The 13587-nt window shown below is 36.2% G+C and overlaps 1 protein-coding gene across 1 annotated transcript in view; it reads left to right on the top strand.

Annotated features, from left to right (window-relative positions):
- LOC106881529 (tetratricopeptide repeat protein 1) overlaps positions 1-12618 on the top strand; it is a 14117-nt gene extending 1499 nt beyond the window's left edge. Inside the window, exons 2-6 of the mRNA XM_014931949.2 lie at positions 3369-3857; positions 5966-6139; positions 6983-7168; positions 11096-11150; positions 12282-12618. Coding sequence (XP_014787435.1) covers positions 3486-3857; positions 5966-6139; positions 6983-7168; positions 11096-11150; positions 12282-12412 — 918 coding nt within the window. The 5' untranslated portion in view covers positions 3369-3485 and the 3' untranslated portion in view covers positions 12413-12618. The remainder of the gene's footprint in view (positions 1-3368; positions 3858-5965; positions 6140-6982; positions 7169-11095; positions 11151-12281) is intronic.
- The last annotated feature ends 969 nt before the right edge of the window (positions 12619-13587 follow it).

The raw sequence follows: 13587 nt of genomic DNA, 5'->3' as shown, positions 1-13587 counted from the left end.
CACGTTTTACTTGTGGCAATAATGCCGTTTATTTTCAAAAAATCCATTATTTTCTCTGGAGCAAGCTGCTTCAATATTTCCTATCCGAATTGACAGTACCTTGGCAGATAAAGCGATTAAAGATATGAAAACAGGGAAAGCCCCTGGCCCATCAAGGATCACTGCTGAGATGCTTAACATATCTGGCAGTGTGGTTACGGTCTAGTCACTCATATTGTAAATCGGGTGGTTCACGAAGGAGTCATACCCAATGACTGGTATAGCAACACCATAGTCAACTGCTCCAAAGGTAAAGGTGATGCCTTAGATAGAAATAATTACAGAGGTATCAAATTGTATTAGGTGTTAAAAGTTATGGAGGGGGTCATAGCCCAACTAATTAGGGAGAGAGTTCGTCTTGATGAGATGCAGTTTGGTTTTGTGCTAGGGAGAAGCACCACTGATGCTATATTCCTGGTAAGGCAGCTGCAGGAGAAATACTTAACCAAATATAAACCTCTGTACTCGGCTTTTGTTGACTTGACAGGACCCCCTGATCCCTTATCTGGTGGTCATTGTGGAAACTAGGGATAGATGAGTGGTTGGTGAGAGTTTTACAAGCCATGTACAAGGATGCTACCCTAAGATGAGGGTTGGCAACGAGTACAGCGAAGAATTCAGGGTACAAGTAGGGGTTCACCAAAGATTGGTCCTCAGCCCGATCTTGTTCATCATAGTCCCCCAGGCAATAACAGAGGAATTCAAAACAGGCTGCTCCTGGGAAATCCTCTATGCTGATGACTTTACTCTTATAGTTGAATCACTATCAGAACTAGAGAAGTTTCAGGTATGGTAGCAAGGTCTAGGATCAAAGGGCCTTAGAGTTAACCTAGCAAAAACCAAAGTCTTAGTAAATAGGAAGGCAGACAAATCACAAATCCCTTCGGGTAGATGGCCCTGCTCAATCTTTAGAAAAGACGTAGGTAGGAACTCCATAAGATGTACCTGCTGTAAGCTATGGATACATAGTAGGTACAACAATATCAGAGGAAGGTTAGCAGGGAAATAGCTTTTGTGTGTGGAAGATGTACAGGTACAATGAACACCGAAAATGTATAGAAAATAATCAACTGCTAGTGGGGTAAGCTAGAGGTAGTAGACAGCTTCCGTTATCTAGGTGACCAAGTTAGTAGAGGAAGTGGATGCTCTGAAAGCATAGCTGTGAGAATAAGATTAGGCTGGGCGAAGTTCAGTGAGCTCCTACCTCTGTTGGCAACAAAGGGCCTCTACCTCAGAATGAAATGCAGATTGTATGATGCCTGTGTGCAAACAGCTATGGTACATGGCAGTGAAACATAGGCCATGACAGCTGAGGACATGCGCAGACTTAAAAGAAATGAAGTCAGTGTGCATGTTTGTTTCCAGAATGTAAGCATCTTGAGAGAAGAATTGAGCTTAAGAGGCATCAGATGTGGTGTGCCTTGAGGGAAAAGTTGGACCTAAGACGGAAATGTTCTCTATGTGGCCTGTGTGTTTTCTGTACTCTGTTTATGTTCCGTTTTTCATTTTGTCCACATTTTTTTATGATGTCTTGTACCCAGATATGCATCTATATATACATGTAGATGAAGGAGTTTGAAAGATTCTGTAAGTTGGTTCAAATGGAGCATGTGTTAACTCCGCCATACCATCCGAGGTCAAATGGGTTAGCGGAAAGATTTGTCGACACATTCAAATGAGCTTTAAGAAAGACCAGACGGGAAACCTTTGAAGATACAAAGATGACGAAGTTTTTGCAGGTGTATAGAATAGCGCTGAATCCAAATGCAGAGTTGGGCAGGTCACCCGCAGATTTGATGTTTTCCAGAAAAATTTGTTCTATTTTTGATAAATTGTTGCTGAGTAGGAAATAGAAAATTCGGGAAGAAAAATGAAATTTTTTAACATGGGTGATGAAGTGTATTTTAAAATATATAGAAACAGAAAACAGGACTGGGAACAAGGAAGTATAACTGGACGTCTGGGTAATGTGATGTACATTGTAAAAGGACCAAAATATGAACACAGAAAGCATATAAACCAATTAAAAATAAGATATACCAAAAATCAAGAGCGGCGAGAGGAACCAATGAATATATGGTATGGTTTGTCTGAGGTCCCAGAACCACGAGCAGAAGCAGAACCGACATGTAGGTCAAACAGGAAGAGAAAACCTACAGAAATGATGGAAATTAACGCTAAGAGAAAAAGATATGCTAGTTTCTCACCAAGGAAATAAAATTGATAAATTCAGGTTTAGGAAAAAAAAAAAAAACTTTCAAAAGGGGGAGGTGTTGTGTGGACATCCTCAGACGATAAGTAGGCTAGTCCAGTACGTATAAATAGTGGATGTGATAGCTAGTCGTAGAAGCATTGAGTAGAGCGAGCCAAGTAGTCTAGATGTCGAGTTCTGTTGAGTCGAGTCGTTGGAAGTGAGAGTTTGGTAGTCGAGTGGAGGTACATTATTGGCGAAGGCACGCCATCCGAACATGCAATATAATGCATATTATGTTTGTATATGTGTGTATATATATATGTATGTGTGTGTGTGTGTGTATATATATATATATATTTTGGAAATATGCTGTGTGTGAGAAGACCCAGCAAAGCAAGTAAGACCAAAATCCAAGGCCTCTGCCAGCCCATTTATGAGTACCATTCCTTCATTGGACACTGAACTCCACTTGCGAAGACCTGTTGAGGCAAGTGAAATCGAAATCAAACTAAATTGGACGACTGACACCCATGCCAACGTCTCTTTCACTGAACACTAAACTTGGCTTGTGAAGACCTGTTGGGGCAAACGAAAGCGAAATCGTGATGGTACCTGTACCAGTGGAGGACTAAGAGCACCATCTGAGCATGATCGTTGCCAGAGCAGCTGTCTGGTTTCTGTGCCGCTGGCACATAAATAGCACCATTTGAGCGTGATCGTTACCAACGTCGCCTTCCTGGCACTTGTGCTGGTGGCATGTGAAAAGACATTCGAGCGAGATCGTTGCCAGTGCCGCTGGACTGGCTCCTGTGCAGGTGGCATGTAAAATACACCTCAAATATTCTAGGAATAAAAAAAAAAAAAGTTGTGATGGTCACTATTAGAATGTTGCTGGATCAAGGCTGACCTGAGATTAAGTCACAGCAAACTATACTTTTTGAGGATTGTTGTTCCTTTTATAGTTCCTTCACTTTCATATATTTTCTTTACAACATTTGCTAGATAAACTCCTGTATGGTATATAGTATGGTATGATGTGATTCATTTCATGTTTACTTACTTTCAGGTCAGTTAATTACATTAGTCTGTTATGAAATCTTTACGTATTTTATCTGCCTTTTTTCTTTTGTTTCAGAATGGTTTTGGAATTACAGTTAGGGATATTGTAAAATATATTTTCATATAAATATATGTACATAGACATACATATATCTGAATAATCAGGACAAAGTGTGTGACTAGCAGTTCAAAAATGGCAGAAGGTTGTTTAACACATGCCGAAAACAAACTTTCTTCTTTGTCTCTAGCTGACCAAGATGCAGTGAGCTGTCATCATTGCAGCGATGATGAATATGATTCGAACTGCAAAAATTGCTGCAGTAAGTTAGATGGCAGGAATGAGGAGGAAAAGTTGGACCATGTAAAGGAGACATGCAACTCGGAGAGCGAAGACGACAGTGGTGGAAACTTTGAGGACACCGACGAACAGATTCACAAAGCAACAGAGGGTGCAACAGCACCAAGTACAGATGATGAATACCATTCTGCTGATGAAGGTGATATTCAAGTTGATGAGGAACTGTTGAAGAATATGGAGGAAACTTTATCAGATGAAGAAAAGAAGGTAAAGCGTATGTTTGCACTTGTGAGAATGAGAGTGAGTGCACGTACTCTTTATAATTTTAATTTTGTGATACATTTTAAACTAAACAATCAGTCATTTGCCTTTTATGATTTGGGGGTTGATAAACTACCAATTTTGTATGGGGTTGAATTCCTCTGTTTCTTTCTCTTCTTGGAAGACATTGACTGTGTCCAGATTTGAAAAAAGATAGGCTTTACCAGAACTAAAAATGGGTGAATGAAAATTGCTCTGAAGGGAAACAAAATAGAAATCTTGGAATCAACAGTAGTTTTGGCAAATTAACTATTTACACTTTTTTCTTTTTTTTTTTTTGGTTGAGGAAAGAGTTTAGAATGTAAGTATGCGTTTTGTCTGAGAATAAACAATGCATTTTAGGTACAATCTGATGTACTGAGGAAGAAACCATAACAAAATACGATATAAATTAATGAAACAAATATATATGTGACTGTGTTATTAAGTTTGCCTCCCAACCATGTAATTTCAGGTTTAGTACCACAGCAGAGCACCTTGGACAAGAAGCTTCCTCTATAGCCTTAGGTCTTATGATTGGATTCAGTAGGCAGAAATGGAAAGAAGCTTGTTGTGTGCTTGTATGTGTACCTTGTCTTGACATCACACGATAGTTGTAAATAAGCAAAAGTCATACAAGCAACATTGTTCATATCCAGTCTTCCATGAAAAACATATCTAGCCATGGGGAATTATTATCTTGCTTGAAAATAGGTGAGGGTTGGCAACAAAGCGGGCATCCAGCTATAATCTACCTCAACAAATTTCATCTGACCCCTGCAAGCATGAAAAAAGTAGACATTGAATGATGATGACATATATGTGTGCGAGTGTGTATGTGTATCTTTCCCTAACTCTCTGTTTAGAAGTGGCCTCTACACTTTGCTTGACAGTATCAAGTAGATAAAGGATTGAGATACTTGGCGCCTTGTTGTACTCAAGGAGACCCATACTCCACAGCAGAAATGTTAAGGCTGCTTCCGTTGGTGAAGAGGATTGGCCTACAAGTGTGCTGGTGCCATGTAAAAGCATCCAGCACTCTCTGTAAAGTGGTTGGCATTAGGAAGGGCATCCAACCATAGAAACTATGCCAAATCAGACTGGTGCTTGTGCATGGACAATGGATATTAAATGATGATGAGGAATCAGAGACTAGATTGGTGAGTGGGAAAATTTGTGACACTGCTAAAGGAGGGTGGGAGATGGACGGGGACACATTGTATGCAAGAAGGTTTGCAAGGGTGTGAAGTGGGAATGATAGATAGAGGTTAGGGGAATACAGTGGATCTTGAACACAGGTGGAGAAAAGGTTTGTCAGGGTCATGGACATAAACGATATGCCTTTATGGCCTTGATTTTACTTAGCTGGATGGGTCTTCTCAAGTAAAGCAAATCACCAATAATCTTGCTCCTTCGCCATCTCCTCTGTGAGGCTCAACATCTGAGGATCATTTTACAGTAAAAAACGTCCCTAGGGTTCCTCTTCCTTGAGTTCCTTCCACATCTGGAGATCAGCACTTTATGCAGTTGTCTTCATCTATGCTCTTAACATGGCTATACCAGTGCATACTACATCTGATGCCTCTTACACTCAGTTTTTCTCTCAACACATTTACATTGGTCATCATTTAACATCTGTTGTCCATACTGGCATGGGTTGGATGGTTTGACCAAGCCCCAGTCTGATTTGACATGGTTTGCTACAGCTGGTTGCCCTTCCTAATGCCAACCACTCTGAGAGTGTAATGGATGCTTTTACGTGCCACCAGCATGGGTACCATTTGCGTGACACCGGGGTGTTTTGTATCATTGGCACTGATGCCATTTGTGTGAAACTGGTATCTGCCACGACTATGATTTTCCTTGGCTTGATCAGTCTTCTTCTCAAGCACGACGATGCCAAAGGTCTCGGTCATTGCCTCTGTGAAGCCCAACACTAAATATATTTAAAATAATGAAGTAAATGCATACTGAAATACTTTGTTTGACGGAATCTGGATCCTAGTTTGAGTGTTTGTAAATAGTTATTGATATTAAATTAGTTATTGCTTTTTCACTTGTCTATCTGTCTGCAGGAACGGCAAGAATGTGCACAACAGTTTAAAGAAAAAGGTAATCAAGAATTCAAAGCGGGTAATTTTCAAGAAGCTATGAAGCTTTACTCCAAAGCCCTCCAAATGTGTCCATTAGCATTTCCCAAAGACAGAGCCATCATGTATTCCAATAGAGCTGCTGCATTTATGAGAATGGTAAGAAAATGGAAATTTTTTGTTTCTTGTGTCTTTGTTTTTATAAAGCTTTAAACTCTGTGAGTTTGTATCATGTAAAAGAATGTTTTTTATTGAAACATATGAAACCTTTCACTGTCTGGGACTTAATACTTTAGATTAAATTCTTTTACCTTACATGCTCTATCTGTTGGTGGAAGTGAATCTAAAATATCAGCCTTTCATAAATCACTATTGTCATTATCATCATTATTTTAACATGTTTGCCATACTTCCATGGGTTGGGAGAAATCTGCTGAAGAGTATGTCACTTTTCATCTTGTCCTTCATCATTTCATACCTGAATCCCTGATATGATCTCAACTGTTTCTCATGTCTTCCTTGGTCTTCCGTTACCAAAATTCCCTTCACTCACAGCATGGGTTTCTTTTTCACCCACCTCTCATCACCTATTCCCATCGTGAGTTATGTCATTTCAGTTGTCTCTCCTGTGCTTTTGGTGCTTTTAATTCTAGCCTCTTTCTCAGTTTTTTTGTGCATTCCTAACATTACAAAATCAACAGCTTCTACTTGCTTCACTTCTACAAAACTTCCACATTCAGTGCTCATGTCTTACTTACCTTGCACCATCACACTATTTATGCATGCATCGTACAGTCTACCTTTTCTGCAAAAAATTGATAAACGTATAAGTTCATCCATCATCCTCAAGGGGGTTATTTAACGAATAATTTAGCTTGTCATTATTGCTGTACTAAAAATATTGTGTAGAGAATTGTTGATTTTTACTGGGGTTTTTTTTTTCCTCAGCAGATATTGGTTCCTGTTATTTGAATTTGAAATAATTTCAATGTTATTTTCCAGCAAAAAAATAAAAAAGCAATTGAAGATTCCTGCTCAGCACTGGAATTGAATCCGGACTACTTAAAGGCTTTATTACGTCGTGCAGAATTATATGAGAAAGAAGACAAGCTTGAAGATGCCCTTCAGGACTACAAAAAGATTGTTGAAATGGATCCGTCTCAGCACAGTGCTCGTGCAGCATGTTTAGTTAGTAATTGTTACTGTTTATTACTGTCAATATAAATGTTTTCTTTATGATAGGAAGATAATGGTGTTAATTAGCTATAGGTCAGCTCTAATTGAATAGGCCTATGACCAAAAGTGTTCAAGCAATGGTCATCCTGTCTTTTAATCAGTGTTTATACAAGACAACATGATCTAATGTGTTCTTATTCTTTTACAGTTGGATGTGATTTGAGAGAATTCTGGCTGCTATTTTTAACCTGTCAAGTGACTGCATAGAGGTGCCTTTGTTTGCTTGAGAGTAAGGAAATGGGTGCAGATGGTAGTACTGGAGCCAACACTTTATGTATCTTGTTTAGCTTGATGCCTCATTTTGTCTCTGTTTAGTTCTTGTTGGAGTTAACTCAGACAAGCATTGAGTTGATGCAGGTGTATAAATTAGATTGTTTTTCTGTACAAAATCAGCATTTTTGCTTTGTTTAAAAAAACTTATTGAGTAGTCTGGTTAACTGTTCTCAAACACAGTGTGTCAACTAAATGCTTTGGAGCACTCAGTATCTCCAGATTGAGAAACTTTTGAAACTTGATCCTTAATTCTACTTTTGACATAAGTGGATGAGAGTTAAATCTTGTACTGTACAGGATGCTAGTTACTGCAGTGATGCTCTGGTACATTTCCCAACAATTAGCTGAACTGAATCAATTAGAATAAAGGGCTGTGCCTAGAAACCCAGTGAAGTATCTATACTACATTTGAACTTGTAACCTGTAGACTAGAAATCCAATACCTTATTCCATTTATCTCTTTCACCTCTACAACAAATAGGTGGCCTGTATCATTATGTAAAGTATTTGTTGGCTGTAGTGGGGATGCAGTATGGCATTGAGGACATGCTGCATCAATTTTGCTGCATAATTTGTTCTGATATGATCAGAAGCTCTAGTGGTTGATGCTATGGATGAAGGCAAAATGAACTTAGCCAGTATATATCAACCTCAGTTCTATAGGATTTGTTTAAAAGGTTGCTGTTCTTGTACAGAGTATAGGCCTAATAATGTAATTAGTGTTGTAACATTTTGGGGTGTATGTTTTCTTTTTGTCACAACCAGATGCTGTTGTGTGAATGCAGTTGTAGGATGGTTCAACCTGTAAATGCAGGTGTAATGTGTTTAGGAGTCAACTGCAACTATAAACCAAGCTGCTTGTATGAGTGCTCTTTCAGTCAGAATATTTTTATTGTAGTGGGTAGGCAGTCAGTGATGTATGTGTATGTAGGTAACTTTTTTTTAGATAAAGAAATTCATGTTGTATGGTTTGTTATTTATTGGGGGTTTAAAAGAGAAAAAATTGGAGTCAATTTGATGGATGGTTTAACTCATTGGTTCTCAACTGGGGTCCATAAAAGATTTTGTCACTGAAGTTTATGAACAATAAATTAATCATACTTCTACAATACACAATACTTGAACATTTTGTTATAAAATTCTTAATATTTAATTATAAAAATGTTTTTTAATAAGGAGGTCTAGAAGAGTAAAGTAGGAATCAAAGGGGTCTATAGGCAAAAATGGTTGAAAACCACTGAGTACTGAACTGATAAATTTTAGGTGTTGTATGAAGGTTCATGTCACGTATTTTACCCTGATGTTGATCTTAATGTGTCTATGTAATTTTATCTTGGTTATTTTGTTCACTCTTAGTTATGTAAAAGCTAATAAGTTCTAATAACAACATATGTATGTTGTATATGAATTTTTGTCTTTTTGTGATGCTATATTTGGGGTGTATATGTTATTTAGTACAAAATGGTGGAGTTGCTGAAATGGCAGTGCTAGATTGAAATGCTTTGCAATATTCATTCTTCTCTCTGTACAGTTTCCACTTAAATTTAGTCTGTTCACCTTTCCTTCCATCCCTCCAGAGTTGAAGAAGTAAGTACTTATCTAAAGTTAATTCCATTGATCATTACCTTTAATATGAAAAATCATAATTGATGAATCTTAACATGACATACGAAATACTGATTTCTGGTGTTGTTGGCAAGATGAATGGTAATGAATGTGTTCAGTGTAATTGTTAATCTGTTTTTGAGCGGTCTTAATTTAAGATTGTAATGTGTGTGACTGGGGCTGTGTAGTGTATATATGAAGAGCTGATTGAGGATATAGTTGTACTGTTTGTTGACATAGGATACTGGCAGTGATAAATAATACTGAACTGTAATGAGTTCCTGCATATATGAGGTGAGAATGGTGGGTGAATAGGACCATTTGACACTATTCAGGAGACCATATAATCTGAAAGATTTTTAAATGTATGGAACATATATTTAGTAATAATTCAGAGCTATACTGCAAGTTAAAGTTTATTTTTTATGTGTAGATATAGTTAAATATTTTTACAAATGTGTAACAAATAAGTATTTTGTATTTATAATAGTTCAGAATATACAAGATAATATTTCTTCTGAAAGTATCTAATACTTAAAAATTGTGGGGAATTAGAAAGTGGTATGAATAAAAAAAAAAACAAAACCCACCAGTTAGGCTCTTTTGTGCATCTCTGGTTTCATAGATGGCCTGAAGTGGAATTTTAGAGATAGTAATAGACCTCTTTCTGTAGGTGGTTTTAGTTTGTAATGTCAGTTTGCAAGTACAACTCCCTAATGATTGGCACATATTTATTTCTTTATTGTCCACAGGGGGCTAAACATAGAGGGGACAAACAACGGGATTAAGTTGATTACATCGACTCCAATGCATAACTGGTACTTATTTAATCGACTCTGAAAGGATGAAAGGCAAAGTCGACCTCAGTGGAATTTGAACTCAGAACGTAACGGCAGACGAAATACTGCTAAGCATTTCGCCTGGCGTGCTAACGATTCTGCCAGCTTGCTGCCCTCCTAATGATTGGCACATATTCCCAACAACTTCGTTAATTGATGTTATGTGGAAGAAACTGTTCAGAAATTGTGAAATCCAGCAGCAGTAGGTTTGAATTCCTGTTTCTTGAGAAGCAGTTGCTGTAGGAGTAGAGGTCATGGTAAGTGTTGAGAAGAATGTATGGATTGGGGATGTTGAGGATAATCTCTTCCGGAATTCTTTAGTGCATTGGCGAGTGATAGTGAAGGTCTGCCTTAGTAGAGGGTTTTAGTTTGAGAATTAAGCTTTTTCCTAATTCCTATTATCATAATGTATTTTTTTCAGTATTGGTGGGAGAAATTGATGACCCTTTAGGAATGTGCGTGTATCGTGTTTATGTTGTATGCATTTTTATCAATTATAATTGCTGTTAGTCGTCAAGTTATTCCCCCTTAATTAGGCATAGTTATTTACTTAACTATGAGCTTGAATATTTATAGCAAATGTCTTTCTGACTCAATTATATAATGGAAAGGATACCTTTGAAACGAAGAAAAAAAAATTTGATTCAAGGCGAGCCTTTCAAATTTTAAATGTTTGCTTTTTGATAAACTCTTTTCAATGCAGACCAGCATTTATCTCTGAAAGCTAAGAACCTCAACTCCAGTATTTTATTTGTTAAACCGTTTTGGGGAGAGTTCTTCATATTTTTGCATGTTGTGTCATTATTTGACAAAATTCTACTTTATTAAACTCATTTACTCGGAGCATAGTAAATAACTCTAGGTTTGTATGTTGCAACACTTTTTTCCTATTGTCTGACCTGCTAGATTTATCAGTTGTTACTATCTAATTTAACTTCTGCTTGCAGTCAAGATGTAGTCTTTGAGGTATGCATCAATTCTATCATGTTAGCTTAATGTTATTTATAAAATTATATAGAACATCAATTTCAGCTTATATTTACATTGAGCAGATAAATTAGCAATGGTCTGCAGTTGAGGATTGAATTTACGAATATAAATTTTAATGTGTGCGCATGCATGTATTAAATATAAATTTCTCAAATTTGTGTCTTAAATATAGAGACTTCCTGAACAAATAGAAGAACGGAATGAAAAGCTAAAAGCAGAAATGATGGGTATGTAAAAATCTCTTTATGTATGTAAATCTAGAGTGTTACAGAAAGAGTAATAACTATGTAATGCTAAGTTTGATCGTTTTGTTGTTTGGTAAATATCAGTAATAGTTATTGACATCTGATCCCTCATCATAAAAATGTCCATATCTCAGAAGTTAAAAACAAAAGTACCACTTTTAGTATACACTTCTTAATTTATAAAAATCAAAAGCAATAAGAAAGGAAGTATAATGAACAAGACAAAAAGAAAATAAATAAATAAAATCCAACCACGAACTATAATGAACTTGCTGCTAAAAAATAAGCTAATGAGCATATTGTTGACTCTTCCAGAAAACAAAAAAAAATTTGTTTTCAGTTGTTCACAATGGTACATGCTGCTATTGCGCTTCTCGTCTCTCTTTACTATGGTTATAGCAAAACCTCACACTTATTCCTAGAAGTTTGTATATTTAACACCTGACTTTATTGCAATGCTAATTTCTCAAATTATTGGAAAGCAATCTCGATTGCTTTTCAAACATAAATTGATAAACTTCTTTATAACAATTCCAAGAACTATGAATCCTCTGCTGAGGAACGTCTGTTGCAATTTTAGTTGCTACTTTAATTCAGAATTTGAACGTTTAATTACAGTGGTCTTGAAGTGCTACCATTGAAAATTTTAGTAAAAAATGATTACTTTTAGTGATTGGTGTCTCAGAATATGATTTTTATGTCTTAGGATGAATGTCAATAAATATCATACTAGTTTTTCTGCTACCTAGATTCTCTCTCAGCAGTGGATGGAATTAAAAAAAAAAAAAAAAAAAAATTCCATTTAAGTTATTCATATCTACTTTTCAAGACTTGATCTAAAATGGTTCCAATATAATTGTAATAGTTTTCTGTTACTGAGAGTTTATTTGCCTTTTCATGCTTGCATTCTCTTAGAATAACTTTGAAAATTAAGATATTTACAGTAGTACCTTATAAGTTAAGAAGTCTAGGACCTAGCTAATCTGCATTAATTCATGAGTAGTGTCTTCTATATCCCTTCTACAAAAAGTTTAAAATTGTATGCATGTATATATATATATATATATATATTATCCATGCCTTTTCCTTAATCAAAACCCTTTTCTCCTGTAGGTAAACTGAAAGATCTTGGAAACATGATTCTTAAACCATTTGGCCTCTCAACTGATAACTTTCAGATGCAAAAAGATCCTCAATCTGGTTCATATTCAGTAAATTTCAAGCAAAATGTAGATGCTACTTGAGTGTTTTGAACTCTTTTTAGATATAATCAAGAACTGTCTTAAAAACAGAATAAGAAAACTTAAATACCTTTTTCTTTTTTGATTATTGTCCAAATATTTATCTATGAAGATGTTGTGCTTGTTTATATTTAATTATTACTATGTCCAGAACTGTTGGAAAGTATCCACAATGTATTATAATAAATTCATTAATTTTAAACTTGGAATTTTGGTCTTATATTATCTTTACTCTTGGTGATGCCTGCAGTGAGGTTATCAATAATCTTCCTTTGTTTAAATTGTTGTAAGAGTTATGCTTTGGAGATATTTTGAATGATGGTAGACCCTACTAGACTACAAACAACTTTAGTTTGTCCTGTAATCTACTCGATCATAGAAAATGCAATAAATATTGCCTTCCTGTGGGTGTTTAGGCAACAGTGGTATAATTCCTATCTGTACTTAGTGAACTATGTACAGCTTGGTGGACTGGGCCATCAAGAATTGGGTTTTTCAAATTCAGTTTTATCCCTGTGCTACACTAAGCATCATTTTTTAAAATCATGTAGAAGTCTACAAGTTTAAGTGTTGAATTTACTTGAAAAATTCCTAACCCCAAATTAGTAAATCATATTGTGTGACATTCTCCTCATAGTTTTATGTGGCTAATATATTCAAGTTAATGGTATACCTGAGTATATCACCTCCGCAGGTTAAGTTAATCACTATTAATTTTATTGCTCTTATACATTTTGAATGACAAAGACACTTATTGACACAAGACTCGTTTTAAACATTAGTCACATATATGTAATCATTGGATCTTCAGTGTGATATCCAACTTGAGACTGTGATTGCAAAGCAAACATCTTGTCCACCTGTTAACACCTATCTCTCTAGAAATGTAAAAATTACATTGAACGTCTTCATTCATTCTAATACAAGAATATATTTCGTTGTATTTAAATATTAATACAAAAATCAAATTACATACATAAAAAAATCCATCCTATTGATTATGTTCAAAACTTAATCTCAAGAAAGGTGCAGGAGTGGCTGTGTGGTAAGTAGCTTGCTTACCAACCACATGGTTCCGGATTCATTCCCACTGCGTGGCACCTTGGGCAAGTGTCTTCTACTATAGCCTCGGGCCGACCAAAGTCTTGCGAGTGGATTTGGTAGACGGAAACTGAAAG

Source organism: Octopus bimaculoides, chromosome 2 (genome assembly GCF_001194135.2).
Source record: "Octopus bimaculoides isolate UCB-OBI-ISO-001 chromosome 2, ASM119413v2, whole genome shotgun sequence".
Lineage (NCBI taxonomy): Eukaryota > Metazoa > Mollusca > Cephalopoda > Octopoda > Octopodidae > Octopus > Octopus bimaculoides.
This window is presented reverse-complemented; position numbering and strand designations above follow the sequence as displayed.